We start from the raw sequence: 24,237 nt of genomic DNA, 5'->3' as shown, positions 1-24,237 counted from the left end.
CCCCACCAGTTCCAGACATGGTGGCCTTTTTTTGACGATTCAAGCATCTACAAAATTTTTCTCTCAACTTTGTCCACGCTGAAGTCAGAGTTTTTTTTCTACTTACACACACAAAAAAAAAAAAAAGATTATGTTTACTAGGATATGTTATATAAAAACATTTTATTATTTAGACATGCTTTTGTTAAAATTTGCTTGGCATAATAAAAAGCTACCTTCTACTTTTAACAAAGTAGATATATGCCTCCATGATTCAACTTTTAAAGGTGTTTCCTTACATGCGCTAGTTGTTGTGTCCTATAGACACAGAAACTTTCTCAGTTTTTCTATCAAATGAGCCTCCAAGTTCTTGTTTGTTGGAATATTTTGTATTCTTTAAAGATCTACGTTTAATTCGGTCATTATTAAATTAAATTTTTAGTAATCAATGGCGTATGTCGGATTGTACACTTCAAAGTTTAATGTTAACATATTATTCGGTTATTTTTAAATTTTAAAACTAGCAATAAAGCTGTTGCATTTTTGTTTTATCTTTTACTGATTTGTATATATACTATATCTTTTTTATTGTATATACTCGCGTGAAAGTCAAAAGTGTCACTTATTTAATAATTTTTTTACTTTTCTTTTTTTCTTTCGAGGTTTACAATTTAAGATTAAATAATAACTCAGAAATGTTATGATGATTCATCTTTAAATTGTTATAACAAAACTAATCATTTTCCTAACTTTCCTGACTTGAGAGTGGAGTTGCTGCTGTTAAAAAAAAACAAGTTCAGTCATTTAGGGGAGTTATTTGTATATTTCTCTACTATTGCTTCTCGAGAAAACATTAAAGATGTATCTCTTCACTATCTACCGAAGTCTCTGCTTCGCACTCATCCTAATTACTTCCTCCCCTCTTAATAACAAAATAGTAAGACGGGTAATATTAAATTGGTAAAAACAAAAAACAATACTTTTAAAGTTAATAGAAAACGTTTGTAGGTTTGAAAAGTTCCGATCAAAAGTCTAACAAGAGATTTGGAAATAATTTTTGGGAAAAAAAAATTTACACCGGTGTAGTATGAGTTTTTTTTACTGCGTTTTTTTTTTTTGCTCCCCAGTAAAAAAACCTCGTGTTAAATCTTTATTGCCATTATAAGGGTCAGTTTCCACTCATCCGTTTAGCTACGGGAACGGGATGGGAAAACTAATCACGTGAGGATGATCAGTTTGTAATTTAATTTTCCAGCAGCTTAGTTTTTAAAATATTAGTTACAATTGCAATTTTATGTCAGCTACGTAGATATATCAGCCTGCAAGTCTAAGGGTTAGAGTAATTGTTCAATAGAGGTACTTTTTGATATCATCTAAGAAAGATTCCCTAAGTAGATTTAGTTTGCCTTAGATTTTGTAAATATAGGGGTAAATCAAAATATTTTTATGAGAGAAATCATTAACCAGTTAGAGACTGAAAGACAGGTTTAGAAGAGAAAAGAAAGTTAAGAAAAGTTGTTACTTTTTAAAAACAGAGGAGGCCATGCGTTCAAATAGGATTCACTTGTCCTTGTAGAGAACATTAAAAAAATTTATTTGCTTAACTCCCCTGTTCAGAAATCTAGAAATCCAAGAAATCTCAACAAATAGCTTAAGTAATGCGTAGAAATGATAAAATAAAGATCTAAAGATAGTAACTTGAAGATATGATCTATTATGAAGAACACAGCACTAGCATCAATTTGATTTTATATAACTCTCTTCTTCACAGCGGGAAACTTAAATGTAGTTATAACATGTATGTAATCATAAAAGTGTATCAAAAATTATAGTTTTAACGTTCTTAATTTTGTTAACTAAGTCGATTGGTTTTTTAAAAAGAACAAAATGTACTTTAGAATACATTAGATTATGTATGAGCATGGGAGTATGCTTAAATGTAAGGTAAATTTTGTGAACAATACATAAATGAGATATTTTGTCAACTATACGTAAATGAGATATTGAACATTTTTAAGCGTTTTTCGCTATTTTTATCATTGATTATATTAGAAATAATTGATTTTGAATTTTTTTCCTTAGCAAACTTTTAATGAAACCTAAAAATTGGGCTTGAAAGAAATATTTGTCAAATGGTTCTAAAAGAAATTTGAAAAAAGAAGGAAGATACTAAGAAAGATAATAAGGAAGATACTAAGGAAGATACTAAAGAACCACCGAGAATTTTTATACCGACAAGATGGTGGTAGGATCTAACTCTGCAACCTTTTAACCCTAAGTCCTTTTTAGAAATATGATTGTAGTTTAAAATCATGTTATAGGGAAGATATTTAAATAAAGAAAAAGAAATTAAGATAATATTAATGTGAATTAAAACTTGACGACAATATAAAAACATAAAGTGTACTCTTATTGAAATACACGATTAAAGAAATCAAATTTTCATTTTTTAGATTTTTAAACACCAACTTATTCTTTGATTCTTTTACATTGCTGGATTTTAATGTTTAGTTTTGTTAAAGATCACTGCTAAAAGCCTATGCCATTCATCGTAATAAATAATGCAACTATAGTTTATTGAGTTTCACATAATAAAAAATGAGAGACGACTTTGATGTGGTTGAATTTAAAAATTTCAAATATTAAGTATTTATTGAAGGTTAATCATTTTTAGTGCAACGCTATGGAATGACGGAGACCTTTTTTAAATGTCCTCGATTTTCCTTTCTTCACGTTTACAGCTTTCTTCACGTTTACAGGTTTCTTCACATTTACAGGTTTTCCTTTCTTCACGTTTACATGTAATGTGCCTCATTACATATTTGACGATAACTCGCATATATGGTTAAAAATTACAAATAACATAAAGAATATATTGTGAAAAATTACATGTAGTACATGAAGCACATATATGGAAATTTTTGTTATCAATCACGGGTAAAAGTATTAGATAACAAATTTTATTTCTAATAAAAAATAAAATAAAAAGAAATTTCAGTTGTTTTTGTCACACCCCGAAGTGTGACAGAGGAATCTAGATAAAGGAGTATTATGTCACAATATTCACTTACATCTCTGAAATAGAAGCTAGCACCGTTGTAGTCAATGCTAAATTTTCATTTCGCTTACATTACACAGGGCTGCGTTACTACTATAAAATGCGGGTTCTGGCTCATTTCCATTTTCTATAGAAAAAATGGCATATCAGGTTCTGGCTCATTTCCATTTTTGCGCATTTTCATAATGAGATGACATTATGAAAAAAGGTTGTGAATGTCCTAATTTATTCTTTGTAGTAGTTCAAGTATGGAAAAAGGTGTTTATATTTTTCTCTTCGCGGGAGAATTAAAAGCTTATGAAACAAGATAATTGGCAAAAATTTCGCTTATTGAGTTGTATACATGTGCTTGACCCATTTCATCAAATCTAATCGTATACTTTCTTCCCCACTCGTCATGTGCAGTAAATTCGCATCCAGCCGCATGAATTTCTTTTTCTTCATCAAACAGATGCGCACGACCCATGGTATCAAATTCAATCACATACTTCCTCTCCATCTTTTTATTATAGCAAGAAATTTATTTAAGTCATTTTCAAAATTTTCTTTCATCTGTACATTAGATCATTTGGATCAATGGAAATTCTTCGAATTTTTAAATCCGTTTGCGGATTCATGGGAAATCTTCGATTTTTTAAGCGTAATAATAGACTTGTCCTAGAAGAAGGTAAAAGCTTCCAGATTGACCGACTTGAGCATCACCAGAGTTGAGCGTGACAACGAGTCTTCTACCAGCTGCGACAGTAGGCATAGAATCTGCTTCTCCGAAATTTCCGTAAAAAGAAATGGTAGATGTGGATCCGATGGATGAAGTGGATTGATACAACAGTCCAGTCGATTTGTTGTTGAATGAAGTCACATTTGATCCGTTCCATGAGGATAAGTAAAAATCTTCCAGTCCTGAAGAGGAAAAGAAGCATGTACTGTCACCGTCATATCCTGGAAAATACGTGTAATTGTTGGTGTTGTACGGTGTCCAAGGAGTGAGAACAGTGCCGTTACCTGGAGGTAAATTCCCATCGTACATTCGGACTCTTGATTCCCACCAGTTTCCAGAAGCTCCAATGATGTGCATCCTGATGTATTTCAACGACACACCATTTCCTTTTCCGTTGGTGTTCATCAAAACGTATTCGCTGCCATAAGTGGTATTCAAATATCGAAACGTTCTGCAGTACAGCTTGAAAAGAGGGATGGTTGCAGGAATGGAAGCAAGTGTGGAAATGAACGGTTGAATCCAATACGTGATGGCAGTAGCATTTCTGTTGACGAGTTGAATGGAGACGTCGTTTCTGAAAGGCATGTCCAACGTGAAATATCCTCCCAAGGAAGTGGTGTTAAACATGTTGCATCCCTTCAAAGAGTTGGCGTAAAAAGCTCCTCCTAAAGGAGAAAAAAGCAAATCAGTGGCAAGTCCTGTTTGATCCACGCCGATTCCTTCCGTGGTTTCTGCATAATTCCCTACATTGATTTCTCCATCTGTAAAGATTCGAATAAAAACTTGACCTGGAATATTCGTACCAGAGGTGCTGTATAAAGCCAGCCACAATCTTCTCAGCACACCAGATTTTCCAGAAAACGCAAACACAGGAGAAGTGGTTAGCGCCGCAACCGTCTGAGACTTAAACCCTAAACTGGTAAAACTGGATCCTGGAACGACACTGGTCAAACTCGATTTTTGCAACAGCAAGTCCACGTAATTTTTTGTCGATCCATCTTGCGCGTTGGTTGGATCGAGCACGTTGATCAATTTGTGAGAGTTCAAATCCAAATCTGCATTTCCAACAGTCGTTCCACCTGACGCATGCGTGTCTACGTAATTTTTAGTAGCCGAATCTGAAGCTGATGTAGGTTCAGCTAAATTAGTTAATTTGTGCGACGTCATGTTAATGTCGGTGTATGAAATAGTGTTGTAAGAGACTTTGGTGTCTACATACCCTTTTGTCGCTGCGTCTTTTAAATTGGTAGGATCTGAAACGTTGATCAACTTGTGTGAGTTCATGTCGATGATTCCAGTGATCGTACTGGATCCGTTTGTTTAACACACTGACTCGAGCTGACGTCGACGTAATTTTTTGTGGCGGTGTCATGCAAATTGGTCGGTTCGTTCAAATTGATTGCCTTGTGAAAGTTCAAATCCAAATCTGCAGTTCCAACTACAGTTCCAGTACCACCTGTCACGTGATTGTCCACGTAATATTTTGTGGCGGCATCGTGTGCGTTGGTAGGTTCACCCAGGTTGATGATTTTATGAGAGTTGTAATCCAAATCTGCAGTGATGGTGCTCGATCCGTCCGTTTTAATATAAACGTTGCTGGTTGAGTCTGATGCAAGATTATCAAAATAAACACTGAATTCGCTTCTGTTGAATTTGTCAATCATTTTTTAATGGGAAAAAATTTTTTAAATGGGTGAAACTTTTAAAAAATCACCAAAGGGTGTTGACAACGTCTTGAAAGCTGTCTCCCTCTTCGCATTTTTTCAAGACGTAAAGACACAAGTGTCCACAATAAGACGTGTTTCCAAATTGAACCCTTTCACTGTTGTAAAAGACAGGGCTTTTCAAATAGTCAACGAGCTCGACGAGAGGTGGCTGAGCGTAAGAGTCAAAGCTGAACTTTTCGTCTCCGTCTTTGAACCAACACACCCAATGAAATCCATCTGTGCTCGAATCCCCCGTGTTGACAATTCCACATTCTTTTTTTCTTGGCTTTTTTGGTAACGCGTCTCTGACAAAAACATCTCGAAAGTTTTTTATTTTTAGTTTTTTTGCTGCTTCCATCAACTGAATAGTGGATAAAGCCTCGTTTGGTAAAACAATTCCCTCCACATTTATTTTTTTGTTTCTCATTTTTTTATTTTGTTATTTTTTTTTAGATCTTTCAGATCCTTGAAAAATTCTTCGAATTTTTTTAAATTTGTTTCTCCTCACCTTTATCACTTACCTTTTTGTCTCCGCGATTACCCCTCTGCACTCTTCGATCAACCTTTTTGACTTACCTGAAATTTCTTTGTTTTCCTCGATTATCTTTCTGCACTCTGCGATCAACCTTTTTACCTCTGTCTTTGGTTCTGGTTCTTCCTCTGCACCGTGTTCTTCCTCTGCCTCTGCCTCTGCCGATTTTTTTAATTTGTAGTGACCATAAGCCAACGTGTGTATTCCATCTTCCAAAATGATCTTTTTGTCGTCGTTAGAGCTGAGTGCGACTTTGTTGATTTCTTCGGTGTAGACATCGTGATGATGAGATCGTAAGACATTCATTTTTCTGAGCTGTTCTTCTTTAGTCATTAAGCATTCTTTATAATCTTGATGAGTGATGTGCTTTTCAACTACACATTTCTGAATTCCTTTGCATTTTTTGTGTTCTTTTTTTTCATTAAAGACCTCATAAGAGTAGAGCTTAGGACGAAGCCCAACAAACTCTTTAATTTGCTTACCACCTGTTTCATCCTTAAACTTACCGATAACCTTTTTATTTTTAAACCCAACGTCAAATGCAAAGTTTTGAACGGCAGGATGATCTTTAGGAAAGTCGCTCGTGTCAAACTTGCTTTCAACGTCATCAGCAATGTCTTTGTAAAAGTCTTCCGTTTCTATTTCATAAAAGAGCGAGTCAGTATCAGTCATGAGTAATTTCAGCTTATCTCCGTATTTAGGTTTCATGTAGTCGTAGTGATGTTCATACATGAGTGTTTTGCTGATGTCTAGGATGCTCATTCCCAAGAAAACAGGTTTGTCGTAAAAAACAAATGTCTTTTCCATGTGAACCGCGATTAAGTTTTCATCAAAAATGGTGTTTCTTTTATATTTAGTTTTTTTAGATAATTTTATAGCTTCTTTTCTCGTGGTAATGAGTCTAACATCAACGCGTTTTAGAATATTCTCCATGGTTTTCCCAAAGACAGAGTTGTTCATGAGTTTGAAAAATTCTTTATCAGATTCATTTGTAGCTTCTTTTCTCTTATCGGTGTTGAGATCAATATACTTTTTAATGAAAGGTTCTTCTTCAAAGGTGATACCTCGATGAATTTTAGTAGTGATCAACCCCATTCGTTCATAGAGTTTTAGGTTTTCTCGGTGAATGACATATTTTTCTTTGTTGTTTAAATTGGGAACTAACTTTTCCACTTTTCCAACGAGCATTCTTTCAGGAGCTAAAGGATAATCATTGTGTAAATCGTGAAGACCTTCAGGATAATCTAAATCAACTTCGAGAATGCAAGGCATGGATTTCCAATTTAAAAGTTCATCCTCAGTCATCCATCTAAATCCTCTAACTGGAAGAGGTTTGCTCATAGCATATCCATAAAGATTATTGGCGTCTAAATATTGAAGGAATTTCGAAGGTTCTGAAGGTTTATAATCATCACTCATGTATTTGTTGTTAGCAGTTCCATGTCGATTGGAGATCATGCAGATTCCACCGCGTATTCCTTTTCGAATCATGTTGAGCATATCAATATCGGTTATAAGCTCTATTACAACTTCAGTTTTCTTTAGCATAGCATCCCAAGCCAAACCAGGGGAGGTGTAATACCAAGCAGGATCAAGACTGTAATGTTTCATACAAGTGTCTCTAAAAGTTTCAAAGACATCTGCCAGTATCAACACATCCGACACGTTGTACAAATCGTGATAATCTCTGAACGTTTTGCATTGAAACGTGTTCCAAACCTTTTGCGCATGCGCGTATTCTTCATCGCTTATTCTCTCGTGTCTAAGTTTTGAGAAAAACGCTTCTTTTGGCGGTAATTGCGTTTCTTGAAATTTATCGAATCCGTCCACCCAATCGTAAGGGTATACGCCTTTTTTACAAAGCAAATTAAATTTTTCACCTTCAAAATGTAATGCAAGACTTTTAAACTGCTCTTGCTTTAAATTTTTAGACAAAGTATCCAAACTGAAGGAAAGGAATTTAAAGCTGTCGATGAACCTCAATTCAATTTTTTTGTTTTTTGGTTTTCCATCTTTTCCAATGTACTCTCCCACTTTGATTTTTTTCGAGAAACTGATATATTTTTCTTCATTGTTGGGTATACAAGTGATCTTTCCACCTAATTTCTTGATGAACAAATGAGCGTCGTATCCAGACAAGTTATGAAAAACGACCGGGATGAATTTTGGAATTTGAAATTTTTTATTGCAATCTTCGTGAGCCGCTCCTCGATATTTTCCAGTAAAATGACAGTGATCGCGTACTTTGTCGTCTTTGAGATTTTTATTGCAAATGTGGCAAACTGTTGCGGATTTGAAATTATTTTCGTCCTCTTTTGTCAAAACCATCTTTTTTTTCTAGATTTTTCCAAAAATTTCTTTTATTTCTTTTTCCAAACTTTCGACAAAAAATTGAGCCACGTCTTGGTTCTCGTTTGACGATTCGGAAATGGATGGTTCAGCATCATAAACGGTTTCATCAAAACATTTGATGTAATAGGAAAAGGAACTTGGAATGTGTCTTTGAAACTTTTTTGTGTAAGACTCTTTATTATTATATTCAGTGTTGTCATCAATAGGCCTGATAAAGCTTTCAAAGTCAGCATATACGATAAATGGAACCCTCATTGACTTTCCGATGCCTTTAAACTGAAGAGTTGCACCCTTTTTAGGAAGTTCAATTCTCATTGGTGCGTTTTTATAACAATCTTCTCGATGTTTTTGAAGCTTTTCTTCTTGATCATAACATTGAAGACACCTTCTGCAAAAATGTTGTTTTCTTTTACCTTTTGATACTGAGGAGCCGGCAAATCGACTGAAACTATTAATGAGACAGTAATGTTCTGTGTCTTCGTTTTTAATATACAGCAAATCAACATTATGCTTTCGATCGAGAAAGTCAGATACTTTCAAAGGGTTGGGTTTTTTATTTTCATACTCAAAAACGTTGATGCTAATGTCTGGATTATTTTTTTCAAACTTTTTCAGATTCAACGCTCTGGTAACTGACCATTTAAAGCATTGATTGTCGTTGTTTTTCATGTTGATGATTGCTTTTTTGTCTTTTAGATCGTCAGTCAGCTCAATGTAGGATCCACCGCTGAGAGGTGTATAATCGATAAAGTTTATATCTATTCTTAAAATCTTAGATATGGTGCTATTAGAACCTAAAGCATTGTATTTGACACTACTTTCCAAGACTTTTTCTTCCATCTCACCCATGAGTTCTCTTACAACTGTAGCTGCTCGAATAATTTCCGAGCTGGATGAAAAGCTTGCTTCCCGAGTCACTTCTTCACCAGTCATGATGCTTACAGATTTCATTTCGCACGTTAAAATAATTCTTACCTTTGTATTCCTTTCTCCTTCCATGGTTTGAATGGCAGACTCTCTTACCAAATTAAAAAAGGATGCAATGTCTTGATATTGAGAAGAAGGCTCGTAAGAACATAACCTAACAGTACTACCCAACGCGTGTTCAGTCAACTTGAATTTTATTTTATAAGGCTTTGACACGGGCTGTTTATACACTGTTTTTAATACAAGTGATTTGATAGACTTTATCTTTTTATCGATTTGTTCCACTGATTCACTTACATTCTCCTTGACTACTTCAGGAACGTAGGGTTCTATCCATTCTTTAATATCATTAAACTTAGTTTTAACATACGACGCTACACTTTTTGCAGTTGCCGTCAGACTTGAAATAAATGAAGGTCTCGGTGGAATGACTGGTTTTGGTGTTATGACAGGTGTTAAATCTAAAACCGGTTCATCAAGGATGTGTTTTTGCAAATGAATTGGTTTCGGAGCAATAGGAGGTTTTACCACAGGTTTTGGTGGAATGATTGCTGGTTTGGGAGCAATAGGAGGTTTTACCACAACTCTAGGAGGTTGCAAGACTCTTACAAGATCAGCCTTTCTTATTTTAGAATATCCTCTTATTTTTTGCTCTTTAGCAATTTCTTTTAATTCTTTCAACGTTTTGTTTTCCATTTTTATTATAGCAAGAAATTTATTTAACTCAAAATCATTTTTCTAATATTTTTTATTTCTTTTCAATTCTCTGAAAAAAGAATTGAAAAAATTTTTTTTACATTTCTCACGGACTTTTTCTTTCTTGTTTTTCCGAATTTAAAATTTTAATCTTTATTCCATCTTCCACTTTTCCATTTCGACGTTCCAGAAATCTCCATCCATGCCCTGTCTTTTTCATTGCTTTGTAAAGGGATTTGTATTCAGTCACTTCCCCGGTTTCCATATTGGTTGTTTTCACAGACACAGGTTTATTTCGAATTGAACCAAGTCTCTCGTATTTTGGATCGATCGGTTTTTTTTCCGTTTTCTCATTTTTCATTTTTATTTCTTTTTTTCGTCGACCCACTGACCTGTGCTCTTTTACACCTTTCAAAAGCGAATCTTTACTTATTAGATTATTATCAATCGCAATCATCATCAAAGACAACAATTTGTTTGAGGTTAATGTGATTCCATTTTCCATAAGCAAATTTTTCAGATAATTTTTTGTATATCTCATGTTTTATTTTTAAAAAGAAAAAAATTTATTTAAATCATTTTTGTTAAGAATCTCATGACGGTATTTCAAACCTAATAAACAACGTTCATGCTGGTTCCGTTGGAAACGAAATTGAGCAATTTGTCGGAAATGATCACTGCAAAAATAACGGTACTACTATAAAAAGCGGGTTCAAGCTCATTGGCATTTTTGCGCAGGCTCATTGTCATTTTCTATAGAAAAAATGTCATATCAGGTTCAAGCTCATTGGCATTTTTGCGCAAGCTCATTGGCATTTTTGCGCATTTTCATAATGAGATGACATTATGAAAAAGGGTGTGAATGACTTATTCTTTGTAGTAGTTCAAGTATGGAAAAAGATGTTTATATTTTTCTCTTCGCGTTTCTCTAATTCTTTGTGCATGTTGTTTTTGTCGTTGTTCTTCAAATCCATGTCGTAGTAAGAGTTTAGTATTGGTATGAATGGGTAAGGTATTTAATTTTTTAATTTTATTAATATAATTTTCATCAATTCTTTTTTTGTGATTATCATCGTGGAATTGTATGGCCAATCTGTGTAATTCTGGATCAAAAGTGTTTATTTCCGGTAGTTCGCTGTAAAGGAATTCCTCAAATTCTTCTTGTTCTGTAATACTCATTGTTATTTTTTTATATGAAAAGAAATTTATTTAAGTCATTTTAAAAAAGTTTTTTTTCACTGTATATTAGATCCTTCGGATCAATGGAAATCACTAGTGATTTTTTAAGCGTAATAATAGACTTGTCCTAGAAGAAGGTAAAAGCTTCCGGATTGACCAACTTGAGCATCACCAGAGTTGAGCGTGACAACGAGTCTTCTACCAGCTGCGACAGTAGGCATAGAATCTGCTTCTCCAAAATTTCTGTAAAAAGAGATGGTGGTGGTGGAACCGATGGATGAAGTGGATTGATACAAAAGTCCAGTGGATTTGTTGTTGAAGGAAGTTAAATTTGAGCCGTTCCATGACGACAAGTAAAAATCTTCTAATCCAGATGATGAAAAGAAGCATGTGCTGTCACCGTCATATTCTGGAAAATACGTGTAATTGTTGGTGTTGTACGGTGTCCAAGGAGTGAGAACAGCGCCGTTACCTGGAGGTAAATTCCCATCGTACATTCTGACTCTAGATTCCCACCAGTTTCCAGAGGCGCCAATGATGTGCATCTTTATGTATTTCAACGACACACCATTTCCTTTTCCGTTGGTGTTCATCAAAACGTATTCACTGCCATAAGTGGTATTCAAATATCGAAACGTTCTGCAGTATAGCTTGTAAAGAGGGATGGTTGCAGGAATGGAGGCAAGTGTGGAAATGAACGGTTGAATCCAATACGTGATGGCAGTAGCATTTCTGTTGACGAGTTGAATGGAAACGTCGTTTCTGAAAGGCATGTCCAACGTGAAATATCCTCCCAAGGAAGTGGTGTTAAACATGTTACATCCCTGCAAAGAGTTGGCGTAAAAAGCTCCTCCTAAAGGAGAAAAAAGCAAATCAGTGGCAAGTCCTGTTTGATCCACTCCTATTCCTTCCGTGGTTTCTGCATAATTCCCTACATTGATTTCTCCATCAGTAAAGATTCGAATAAAAACTTGACCTGGAATATTCGTACCAGAGGAGCTGTATAAAGCCAGCCACAACCTTCTCAGCACACCAGATTTTCCAGAAAACGCAAACACAGGAGAAGTGGTTAGCGCCGCAACCGTCTGAGACTTAAACCCTAAACTGGTAAAACTGGATCCTGGAACGACACTGGTCAAACTCGATTTTTGCAACAGCAAGTCCACGTAATTTTTTGTCGATCCATCTTGCGCGTTGGTTGGATCAGTCACGTTGATCAATTTGTGTGAATTCAAATCCAAATCTGCTACACCTACAGTTGTTCCACCTGAAGCATGAGTGTCTACGTAATTTTTAGTAGCTGAATCCGAAGCTGATGTAGGTTCAGCTAAATTAGTCAATTTGTGAGAAGTCATGTTAATGTCGGTGTATGAAATAGTGTTGTAAGAGACTTTGGTGTCTACATACCCTTTTGTCGCTGCGTCTTTTAAATTGGTAGGATCGCTCACATTGATCAACTTGTGTGAGTTCATGTCGATGATCCCTGTGATCGTGCTGGATCCATCTGTTTTAACACATAGACTCGAACTCACATCGACGTAATTTTTTGTGGCGGCGTCATGCAAATTGGTCGGTTCGTTCAAATTGATTGCCTTGTGAAAGTTCAAATCCAAATCTGCAGTTCCAACTACAGTTCCAGTACCACCTGTCACGTGATTGTCTACGTAATTTTTCGTAGCAGCATCGTGTGCGTTGGTAGGTTCACCCAGGTTGATGATTTTATGAGAGTTGTAATCCAAATCTGCAGTGATGGTGCTCGATCCGTCCGTTTTAATATAAACGTTGCTGGCTGAGTCTGATGCAACACTATCAAAATAAACACTGATTTCGCTTCTGTTGAATTTGTCAATCATTTTTTAATGGGGTAAAAATTTTTTAAATCCGTTTGCGGATTCATGGAAAATTCTTCGAATTTTTTAAATGAGTAAAACTTTTAAAAAATCACCAAAGGGTGTTGACAACGTCTTGAAAGCTGTCTCCCTCTTCGCATTTTTTCAAGACGTAAAGACACAAGTGTCCACAATAAGACGTGTTTCAAAATTGTACCCTTTCACTGTTGTAAAAGACAGGACTTTTCAAATAGTCAACGAGCTCGACGAGAGGTGGCTGAGCGTAAGAGTCAAAGCTGAATTTTTTATCACCGTCTTTGAACCAACACACCCAATGAAACCCATCTGTGCTCGAATCCCCTGTGTTAACAATTCCGCATTCTTTTTTTCTTGGCTTTTTTGGCAACGCGTCTCTGACAAAAACTCCTCGAAAGTTTTTTATTTTTAGTTTTTTTGCTGCTTCCATCAACTGAATAGTGGATAAAGCCTCGTTTGGTAAAACAATTCCCTCCACATTTATTTTTTTGTTTCTCATTTTTTTATTTTGTTATTTTTTTAAATCTTTCATTTTTGTTACTCGTCTTTATCACTTACCTTTTTTAATTTGTAGTGACCATAAGCCAACGTGTGTATTCCATCTTCCAAAATGATCCTTTTGTCGTCGTTAGAGCTGAGTGCGACTTTGTTAATTTCTTCGGTGTAAACATCGTGATGATGAGATCGTATGACGTTCATTTTTCTGAGCTGTTTTTCTTTAGTCATTAAGCAGTCTTTATAATCTTGATGAGTGATGTGTTTTTTAACCACACAATTCTGAATTCCTTTGCATTTTTTCTCTTCTTTTTCAAGGATCTTGTAAGAGTAGAGCTTAGGACGAAGCCCAACAAACTCTTTAATTTGCTTACCACCTGCTTCATCCTTAAACTTACCGATAACCTTTTTATTTTTAAACCCAACGTCAAATCCAAAGTTTTGAACGGCAGGATGATCTTTCGCGAATTCGCTAGTGTCAAACTTGCTTTCAACGTCATCGGCAATGTCTTTGTAAAAGTCCTCCGTTTCTATTTCATAAAAGAGCGAGTCAGTATCAGTCATGAGTAATTTCACCTTATCCTCGTATTTAGGTTTCATGTAGTCGTAGTGATGTTCATACATGAGTGTTTTGCTGATGTCTAGGATGCTCATTCCCAAGAAAACAGGTTTGTCGTAAAAAACAAATGTCTTTTCCATGTGAACCGCGATTAAGTTTTCATCAAAAATGGTGTTTCGTTTATATTTAATTTTTTTAGATAATTTTATAGCTTCTTTTCTCGTGGTAATGAGTCTAACATCAACGCGTTTTAGAATATTCTCCATGGTTTTCCCAAAGACAGAGTTGTTCATGAGCTTGAAAAATTCTTTATCAGATTCGCTTGTAGCTTTTGCTCTTTCTTTGGTGTTGAAGTCAATGTAGTCTTTCATGAAAGGTTCTTCTTCAAAGGTGATAGCACGATGAATTTTGGTAATGATCAACCCCATTCGTTCATAGAGTTTTAGGTTTTCATGGTGAATGACATATTTTTCTTTGTTGTTTAAATTGGGAACTAACTTTTCCACTTTTCCAACGAGCATTCTTTCAGGAGCTAAAGGGTAATCATTGTGTAAATCGTGAAGACTTTCAGGGTAATCTAAATCGACTTCGAGAATGCAAGGCATGGATTTCCAATTTAAAAGTTCATCCTCAGTCATCCATCTAAATCCTCTAACTGGAAGAGGTTTGCTCATAGCATATCCATAAAGATTATTGGCGTCTAAATATTGAAGAAACTTCGAAGGTTCTGAAGGCTTATAATCATCACTCATGTATTTGTTGTTAGCAGTTCCATGTCGATTGGAGATCATGCAGATTCCACCGCGTATTCCTTTTCGAATCATGTTGAGCATATCAATATCGGTTATAAGCTCTATTACAACTTCAGTTTTCTTTAGCATAGCATCCCAAGCCAAACCAGGGGAGGTGTAATACCAAGCAGGATCAAGACTGTAATGTTTCATACAAGTGTCTCTAAAAGTTTCAAAGACATCTGCCAGTATCAACACATCCGACACGTTGTACAAATCGTGATAATCTCTGAACGTTTTGCATTGAAACGTGTTCCAAACCTTTTGCGCATGCGTGTATTCTTCATCGCTTATTCCCTCGTGTCTAAGTTTTGAGAAAAACGCTTCTTTTGGCGGTAATTGCGTTTCTTGAAATTTATCGAATCCGTCCACCCAATCGTAAGGGTACACACCTTTTTTACAAAGCAAATTAAATTTTTCACCTTCAAAATGTAATGCAAGACTTTTAAACTGCTCTTGCTTTAAATTTTTAGACAAAGTATCCAAACTGAAGGAAAGGAATTTAAAGCTGTCGATGAACCTCAATTCAATTTTTTTGTTTTTTGGTTTTCCATCTTTTCCAATGTACTCTCCCACTTTGATTTTTTTCGAGAAACTGATATATTTTTCTTCATTGTTGGGTATACAAGTGATCTTTCCACCTAATTTCTTGATGAACAAATGAGCGTCGTATCCAGACAAGTTATGAAAAACGACCGGGATGAATTTTGGAACTTGATATTTTTTATTGCAATCGTCGTGAGCCGCTCCTCGATATTTTCCAGTAAAATGACAGTGATCGTGTACTTTGTCGTCTTTGAGATTTTTATTGCAAATGTGGCAAACTGTTGCTGATTTGAAATTAATTTCGTCCTCTTCCGTCAAAACCATCTTTTTTTTCTCGATTTTTCCAAAAATTTCTTTTATTGCGCTTTCCAAATTTTCAGCAAAAAATTGAGCCACGTCTTGGTTCTCGTTTGACGATACGGAAATGACTGGATCGTGCTCTAAAACGGTTTCATCAAAACATTTGATGTAATAGGAAAAGGAACTTGGAATGTGTCTTTGAAACTTTTTGGTATATGAATCTTTATTATTATACTCAGTGTTGTCATCGATAGGTTTGATAAAGCTTTCAAAGTCAGCATATACGATAAATGGAACCCTCATTGACTTTCCGATGCCTTTAAACTGAAGAGTTGCACCCTTTTTAGGAAGTTCAATTCTCATTGGCGCGTTTTTATAACAATCTTCTCGATGTTTTTGAAGCTTTTCTTCTTGATCATAACATTGAAGACACCTTCTGCAAAAATGTTGTTTTCTTTTACCTTTTGATGCTGAGGAGCCGGCAAATCGACTGAAACTATTAATGAGACAGTAATGCTCTGTGTCTTCGTTTTTAATATACAGCAAATCAACATTATGCTTTCGATCGAGAAAGCCAGATACTTTCAAAGGGTTGGGTTTTTTATTTTCATACTCAAAAACGTTGATGCTAATGTCTGGATTATTTTTTTCAAACTTGCCAATATTATGGTAATTCACAGGAAACTCCATTCCTTCCCAATTCAGCTCTTTTGACTTTTCAATCAAGTCTTCATCAATTCTTTCGTTGTTTTTATTTTTCAGATTCAACGCTCTGGTAACTGACCATTTAAAGCATTGATTGTCGTTGTTTTTCATGTTGATGATTGCCTTTTTGTCTTTTAGATCGTCAGTCAGCTCAATGTAGGATCCACCGCTGAGAGGTGTGTAATCGATAAAGTTTATATCCATTCTTAAAATCTTAGATAGGATGCTATTAGAACCTAAAGCATTGTATTTGACACTACTTTCCAAGACTTTTTCTTCCATCTCACCCATGAGTTCTCTTACAACTGTAGCTGCTCGAATAATTTCCGAGCTGGATGAAAAGCTTGCTTCCCGAGTCACTTCTTCACCAGTCATCATGCTTACAGATTTCATTTTACACGTTAAAATAATTCTTACCTTTGTATTCCTTTCTCCTTCCATGGTTTGAATGGCAGACTCTCTTACCAAATTAAAAAAGGATGCAATGTCTTGATATTGAGAAGAAGGCTTGTAAGAATATAACCTAACAGTACTACCCAACGCGTGTTCAGTCAACTTGAATTTTATTTTATAAGGCCTTGGCAAGGGCTGTTTATACACTGTTTTTAATACAAGTGATTTGATAGACAGTATCTTTTTATCGATTTGTTCCGCTGATTCGTTTACCTTCTCCTTGACTACTTCAGGAACGTAGGGTTCTATCCAATCTTTAACATCATCAAACTTAGTTTTAACATACGACGCCACACTTTTTGCAGCTGCCTTCAGACTTGAAAAAAATGAAGGTCTCGGTGGAATGACTGGTTTTGGTGTTATGGCAGGTGTTAAATCTAAAACCGGTTCATCAAGGATGTGTTTTTGCAAATGAATTGGTTTCGGAGCAATAGGAGGTTTTACTACAGATCTCGGTGGAATGATCGCTGGTTTCGGAGCAATAGGAGGCTTTACCACAGGTCTTGAAGGTTGCAAGACTCTTACAAGATCAGCCTTTCTCAAATTGTAATAATATTTAATTTTTTGCTCTTTAGCAATTTCTTTTAATTCTTTCAACGTTTTGTTTTCCATTTTTATTATAGCAAGAAATTTATTTAACCCAAAATCATTTTTCTAATATTTTTATTTCTTTTCAATTCTCTGAAAAAAGAATTGAAAAAATTTTTTTTACATTTCTCACGGACTTTTTCTTTCTAGCTTTTCCGAATTTAAAATTTCAATCTTTATTCCATCTTCCACTTTTCCATTTCGACGTTCTAAATATCTCCATCCATGTCCTGTCTTTTTCATTGCTTTGTAAAGGGATTTGTATTCAGCCACTTCCCCGGTTTCCATATTGGTTGTTTTCACAGACACAGGTTTATTTCGAATTGAACCAAGTCTCTCGTATTTTGGATCGATCGGTTTTTTTTCCGTTTTCTCATTTTTCATTTTTATTTCTTTTTTTGGTCGACCTACTGGCCTGTGTTCTTTTACACCTTTCAAAAGCGAATCTTTACTTATTAGATTATTCTCAATCGCAATCATCATCAAAGGCAACAATTTGTTTGAGGTTAATGTGATTCCATTTTCCATAAGCAAATTTTTCAGATAATTTTTTGTATATCTCATGTTTTATTTTTAAAAAGAAAAAAAATTTATTTAAATCATTTTTATTAAGAATCTCATGACGAACTTTCAAACCTAATAAACAACGTTCATGTTGGTTCCGTCGGAATCGAATTTGATCAATCTGTCTGAAATGATCACTGCAAAAATAACGGTGTTTTCTGGTACTGCTGTTCGAAATTTGAGGTTGACTACCAATTCTGCCGTTTCAGAAACAACTCTTTCTTTTTGCTTACTAATGTCTACAAAAAACAACGGAAACAAATTTTTATAATCAATCAGAGTCAAACCAGATTGACAAACAAGTTCGTTTGTACCGTAATATTTATCGTCAAAAGAGAACGCGTCAGAATGTGCCATGGTAATTTTCTTTTCTCCAAAATTCAAATCGTAATTGTAATTTGGATATTTTATTCCATTGACGGTTACGAAAAAATTGCTAACATCACAATGGTTGAAAATGGCTGGATTTACAATTTGACTGGAATTCTTGTTTGTCTGAAGTCCAAGCACGATATATCTCGGAACGCTTTTGTCTACGATTCTTCCTAGGGTCCAAGTGAATTCTGTGAGACCAGCAGGAACGACTTGTCTTTCGACTTTGCTTGACTTATAGGCTACTGGGACGGAAATTTTACTCGTCATTAATTTCAAGAATTCGGATTTCTTCGAAACATCCAACTCAATTCTAGGCATAAAAAGTCTGAATTTTTTAAGGTCGATCATTCCTGCAGCAACAGTCTCGGCTCTGTAAATGGCGTCGTCGTATTCTTTTTTTGTGAAGGTAATGATGTGTCTGAAGCCATAAACAACTTTGTCGTAAGTTTCGCAAAAACCAAAAATGTGTTTTAATGGTATCTTGAACGAAAATGCACCAATGGATGTCGTGTCTGCAAACAAGTGGTCTCGTCTTACAACAAATCCTGGATTTCCGGTGGCGTTTGAAGTGTCTTTATACCACATTTGCTTCAAACCATCTGCAAGCTGAAAACCAAAAGGGTATTTCAACAATCCAAGCATGGTTGTTCCTTGACCTGGATACATGACTCTTTCCACTTGTTGTCCTGATAAATCATAGGTGACATCATTAAACAAATACATGATGGCGTTGTTCACCAGAGCAATGTTGTCTGTTGCTGTGTATGCAGTTCCATCTGCTTTTTTGAGAACCCCTTCAACGAGGATGTAAGCCTCTGATGGTACTGTTTGCACAGATTGACAATCAATCTCAAAAACGATCGATCCTGATGAATTTAAATCGAGGTTTGTTGGGAGGTACTCGAAAAAATCAACTTTTTCAATTCCAGTGTCATACTCTGGCATTTCATCAACTCTTAATCTATCGGTGTTTATCATTTTTAAAATGAGAAAAAAAAAATTTATGTCATTTTTGATTCGTTAAAAAAATCAAGCAATCAAAAGCCCGCTACCCATTTTAACGAGATCTTGGATTCTAGCCGCATTCTTTTTCGTCATTTTCTTTTTCACTTGAATGGAAGAACCAAACATTTTTTTATGCAGCTCTTCCATTGGATTAATATACGGATCAGTCTTTGCCGCTTCGTTTACAATCGTGGTGAGTAATTGGTTTGGATTCACCGTACCTGTCTTGGCGTAAACTTTTTCAAGCGCTTTTTTTCCTTTGTCGATGGCAACGTCTTTAGCAGTGGATATAGCTGAAGAGGCTAATTCTTTTCCAGCTGATTTGGCGGCTGTGATTGCTTCTCTTCCAATTTCGCTTGCTGCTGCTTTTCTCAATAAATGAAGAGACGATCGTGAAGCGTTTGAAGCTGCCATTCTCCTCAAAAAATTTTTAATCGCGTCCATGATTCCTCCACCTCCAACGACGTTCTTTTTAAAATATCTTCTGTTGTTCACAATGAGCATTTTTTTAAAATGAGAAAATATTTTTTTAGATCCGTTTTCACGACTCGATGTATTTTTGAATTGCTCTGTATTCTTCTTTGTTTATTTCCCCCTGTCTCAAAAGCTCGTCACAAATGGCAACGGCTTCGTTTCTCGATGCTATATTTCCAGCATGTCCTGCAGCAATACTCAATTGAAGTTTTTCCACCAACGCATTAGGATCGCTCGGAAGGATAATCAAACCATGACCTTTTTTTTCTTTAAGTCTGTTTTCAATAGGTATGATGAATTTATTGTATTTCTCAACCTCTGTTACTTTAGGCTTGTTGTGTCTCGCATCCGACTTTACGGCCTCACTCTCTACTAAAATTTTCGAGTAATTAAATACATCTTCTGCTGTCACGTTTTTTGAAACGTTTGGATTGGTCATCAACTCCCAAAGACCTTTGGTTCCTTCATACCTTTCGCCTCCAACAATCATATCGTTTCCTTCAAACATCACCCCCATTTTTCCAATCGTATATTGACCATCGCTTTTGCTCAATTCAAACTTGTTCTTAAAGCTTCTTTTAAATTCAGCTCTTGTGTCCAGATCAAACAAACTTTTTATGAACTGATCATCCTCAGGAAAAATAGACGACTCTAAAGGCGCTTCTTGCTTGATGCTCTCCTCCTCTTTTTTAACCTCGTTTTTAACCTCGGATTTTATCTTTTTGAACGTCTTCTCATTGCTCTCAATCAGAGGCTTAAAAAACTTGCTCAAATCAGTCTGATAATTTGCATCTGAAATGTTGGTGTTGAGACTCTCATTATAAAGCTTTTCTCTATTAGCTCTATATTCTCTCAAAATCTCATCTCGCTTTTCAGGATCTTGTATTCTAAAAAAAGACATTTTTAGAATACGGAGAAAAAAACTTAAAACAAAAACTCGATTGCGTTTACGATTTCTTTTTGGATTCTTTAATTTTTCTTAAACAAGTTGTTGAATGCTTTTATCGCGTCTTCTCTTCCTTTTTGGATCAACGACTCTTTAGTCAATTCGTCAATGACGCTTTTTGTCTTGGTTCGGATTTCTTCAGTCATAGTTTTGAATTTTTGAAGCTCGCTGAGAATGAGTTCGTACTCGGAATCACTCACAAATCCATCCATAAGAGATTTTGAAATGTGGTCGCTAATCGTATTCAATTTTGACTCGGAAAGAACTTTCAATTTTTCGTGCTTTTCAGCCTTTAACATCATTTTTTTGTTCTGATGATTTCCGAAAATGGATAAAGCTCCCAATACAACAGCAACCCCTTCACACGCAATCGAAACTGGAGTGGCAACGACGGTTGATAAAAGTGCAATCCCTGTAACCCCTAAACCAATGCATACCGTTTGTAATCCGTCGTCGGTGAAACGAATTATTTTTGCCGCTCGATGGTATTTTTTACTCAAAGCCATTCGTTTCACTTTTTCATCCTCTATTTCTTTTTGGATCTCACTTATTTTTTGAAGTCGATATAAATGCCCTCCATCTGATGGTGCCGTTGGAAGAACTGGATAAATTTTTTCAGTGTTTTTGATTATCTCCATCTTTTTAACAAAGACACATTTTTTTTAATTCGAATCGATGTAGTTTATTTTACAAAGCTTTTCACCTTTTTTAACGATGACTTCCTGGTTGTTATAATTGTGTATGGTCATAACTATGTCATCCACAGACTCGGAAAAAATAGCATCGTTTTTGAAATAATTCAATTGGTTGCTTATTTTATCCATCAAAGTGACGACAGCAATTCCTTTGTCTAATTGTAAACCTACAGACAACGATATCTGCTTGTGAGATACAGGAGGAAATTTAATGTCTTGTTGAGCAAAAATCTCGTGCTGCCTGTTGATGTTGAAATAGGTGGGATAATCCAACTTTTTCTTTGTTACAATAATATTTTTCATATTTTTTCGTTCCAACTCTTTGACTCTATCCTCTAAATGACTCAGCTGGAAATTAAAATTGTGAATCTCTACTGAGGCGCTGTTTTTAAACAACTTGTGTGGGGCATGCATTTTTAATATGAAAATAAAATGTTTTAAGTCGTTTTATTTTCAGTTTTTGTGCTTTACATTTCCTCGTCTGATTCTTTTACCTCTAAATCCAAGTTTTCACACATCATGATGCTATGAGGTAAAGACGCATTTTTTACGATGATGGCTTCGGACAGTTTAACTTGAATAGACACAATCGAAGGACCAATATACACCCCCTCAATTCTAAGTCCTCCAATAGCATAACATCTTTGGTTGATAAAATCATGTCCAGAAGATAAGACCAAATTTTTATTATGACGTTCTCCTTTGACTCCATTTTTTATATCAAGAGCTGTTTTCTTTCTATGAAATGTAGAAGTAATGAATATTTCGTCTTCATTTTTAGATCCTTCAGATCCATTAAAATTCTTCGAATTTTTAGTTATATACATTTTAGCATAAAACACTGGCGCTGCATCAGCATTGTCAGCTTTATATTTTAAAATACTCAATTCGTCTGAATTAATTTGCTTTTTTCTTCCTCCTTTTTTAAGTTTGGATGACAATTTATCTACTTTACCTCTAATAAACAAAGTAATCTTTTCCATTGTGCTAATAAACTTTGCTTCTTCTTCTGTCTTTCCCTTTTTAGCATCAAAGCAAACGAAGGACATGGAATAACCATTCAGTTTTTGTGTTGCCGGATCTTTATTCTCACACACACCATACGAAAATAATGTAGGTGTTCGTAATACAAGAGGTCCATCTCCAGTTGGATAAGAATATTTTACTGTCACTTTTTGATATACTACTGGTTTTGTTGCTGTGTAAATTTCTCCAACTGATAATTTGCTCTCATCAAAATTTTCAATTGTAATAAAATTCATTTCTTTTCTTATACAAGATTTTTATTTAACTCAAAATAAAAATTTTTTCACTTCTTTATCATCATTTGAATTATTTCACCAAATATATCACAGTGTCTACGCAAGTTATTCATGGTTGTTTCCAATTTAATATTTCTACTATCCCATCGAAAATAATCTTCCACTTCTAAAAAATCATCAACCAATTCACTTTCAAAATAAAACATCTTTTTAAGGATATCTTTCATATCATCTAAATTCTCTGCTTCATACATACTACAGCGTAATTCATTCAACATCAATTGGTACTTAGACATAAACTTATTCAAGTCAATATGTTTCATGCATTCATACATATCAGCTTCAAGCACATTTATTTTTATAATCATCTCATTCATTGTCGCATTCATTTCTTTTCTATATACAAGATTTTTATTTAACTCAAAATCAAAAATTTTTTTTCTTGCTATACAAAACGACGCGACTATTTTTGCAAACGTATCAATTCTTCATTATTCACCCAAGAGTTAAATGAATCTGGATATCCAAACCATTTTACTAAAGATCTGTTCTTTTGCTTTCGAATGACTTTTTCAATTCTGAATATGTCTTGAGCTGTCTTTTGCATTTCTTGTTCATAAAACGTACCTTTAATTTCTTCACCGTTAGCATCAGCGATTTTATACGTGGGTGGATTCGTATGCTGAACATTTAACACGGTAAAAACCTCTTCAGTCCATCTCGGTGTATACCCCTTTTCAAAATGAGACTTCTTTTTTACAATCCTCACTTTGTCTCCCATTGAAAATTTTGGTTCTGCTCTTTCTGTTTGCGTCTTTCCATTCAGGCTCATCCAAACCCTATATTTATTCTTTTTATCCCTAGCTTCCACTGGAGTCATTTTGATGGAAGAGTGTTTGGCGTTGTTATAATTTTCCACCATTTCATCTAATACGTCAATGTATTTATGAGTGTTGTTGGCTGAAAAATATTTAAACATTCTCTCTTTCATCGTTCTATTCCATCGTTCAACAACAGAACTTTTTTCCTCGTTTTCAGTGGAATACAATTGCACTCCCAACGCTTTCACATGCTTGTTATAAAACTCTTTACCTTTGTCTACCCACATCTTTGTACACCTTCTCTCCTCAAATATTTTGCTTAGAGCGTTAGCTACATCAACTCCAGTTTTACTCTTTAACGGAACGATCCATCCATACTTTGAAAACACGTCGATCACCATGAGCAAATATTTTACGCCGTTGTTGAATTTTGAAAACGATTGCATGTCAACCAAATCTGCAGCCCATATTTCATCCATGTCGTTCACAAACACTTTTCTTCTTTTAAAATGATGAATGACTGGTTTATGAAGCTCGTTTGCAAGTTGATCCGTCCATTTCAGGTTCTCCGGTGCTTTTTTTTTAGACCTAATCCGAATTTAGCTTTGGCTTTGATGATGGGAGTGATCAGTTTTCTTTCGTTTAT

At 35.1% G+C, this 24,237-nt stretch overlaps 1 protein-coding gene across 1 annotated transcript in view; it reads right to left on the bottom strand.

The window, feature by feature from the left end:
- LOC145186595 (uncharacterized) overlaps nt 1-24,237 on the bottom strand; it is a 191,770-nt gene that overhangs the window by 107,134 nt on the left and 60,399 nt on the right. The window contains exons 35-46 of the mRNA XM_090094555.1: nt 23,027-23,166; nt 22,850-22,936; nt 22,608-22,724; nt 22,003-22,373; nt 19,939-20,621; nt 19,127-19,349; nt 18,847-18,994; nt 15,484-16,338; nt 11,968-12,474; nt 8,372-8,932; nt 6,038-6,151; nt 4,388-5,008 (exon numbers count right to left, since the gene is read on the bottom strand). Coding sequence (XP_089950681.1) covers nt 4,388-5,008; nt 6,038-6,151; nt 8,372-8,932; nt 11,968-12,474; nt 15,484-16,338; nt 18,847-18,994; nt 19,127-19,349; nt 19,939-20,621; nt 22,003-22,373; nt 22,608-22,724; nt 22,850-22,936; nt 23,027-23,166 — 4,427 coding nt within the window. The remainder of the gene's footprint in view (nt 1-4,387; nt 5,009-6,037; nt 6,152-8,371; nt 8,933-11,967; nt 12,475-15,483; nt 16,339-18,846; nt 18,995-19,126; nt 19,350-19,938; nt 20,622-22,002; nt 22,374-22,607; nt 22,725-22,849; nt 22,937-23,026; nt 23,167-24,237) is intronic.

This window comes from Hydra viridissima, unplaced genomic scaffold, assembly GCF_058129835.1.
Source record: "Hydra viridissima isolate aposymbiotic clone 2 unplaced genomic scaffold, HvirCarnegie_v1 scaffold_8, whole genome shotgun sequence".
NCBI classification, from domain to species: domain Eukaryota; kingdom Metazoa; phylum Cnidaria; class Hydrozoa; order Anthoathecata; family Hydridae; genus Hydra; species Hydra viridissima.
This window is presented reverse-complemented; position numbering and strand designations above follow the sequence as displayed.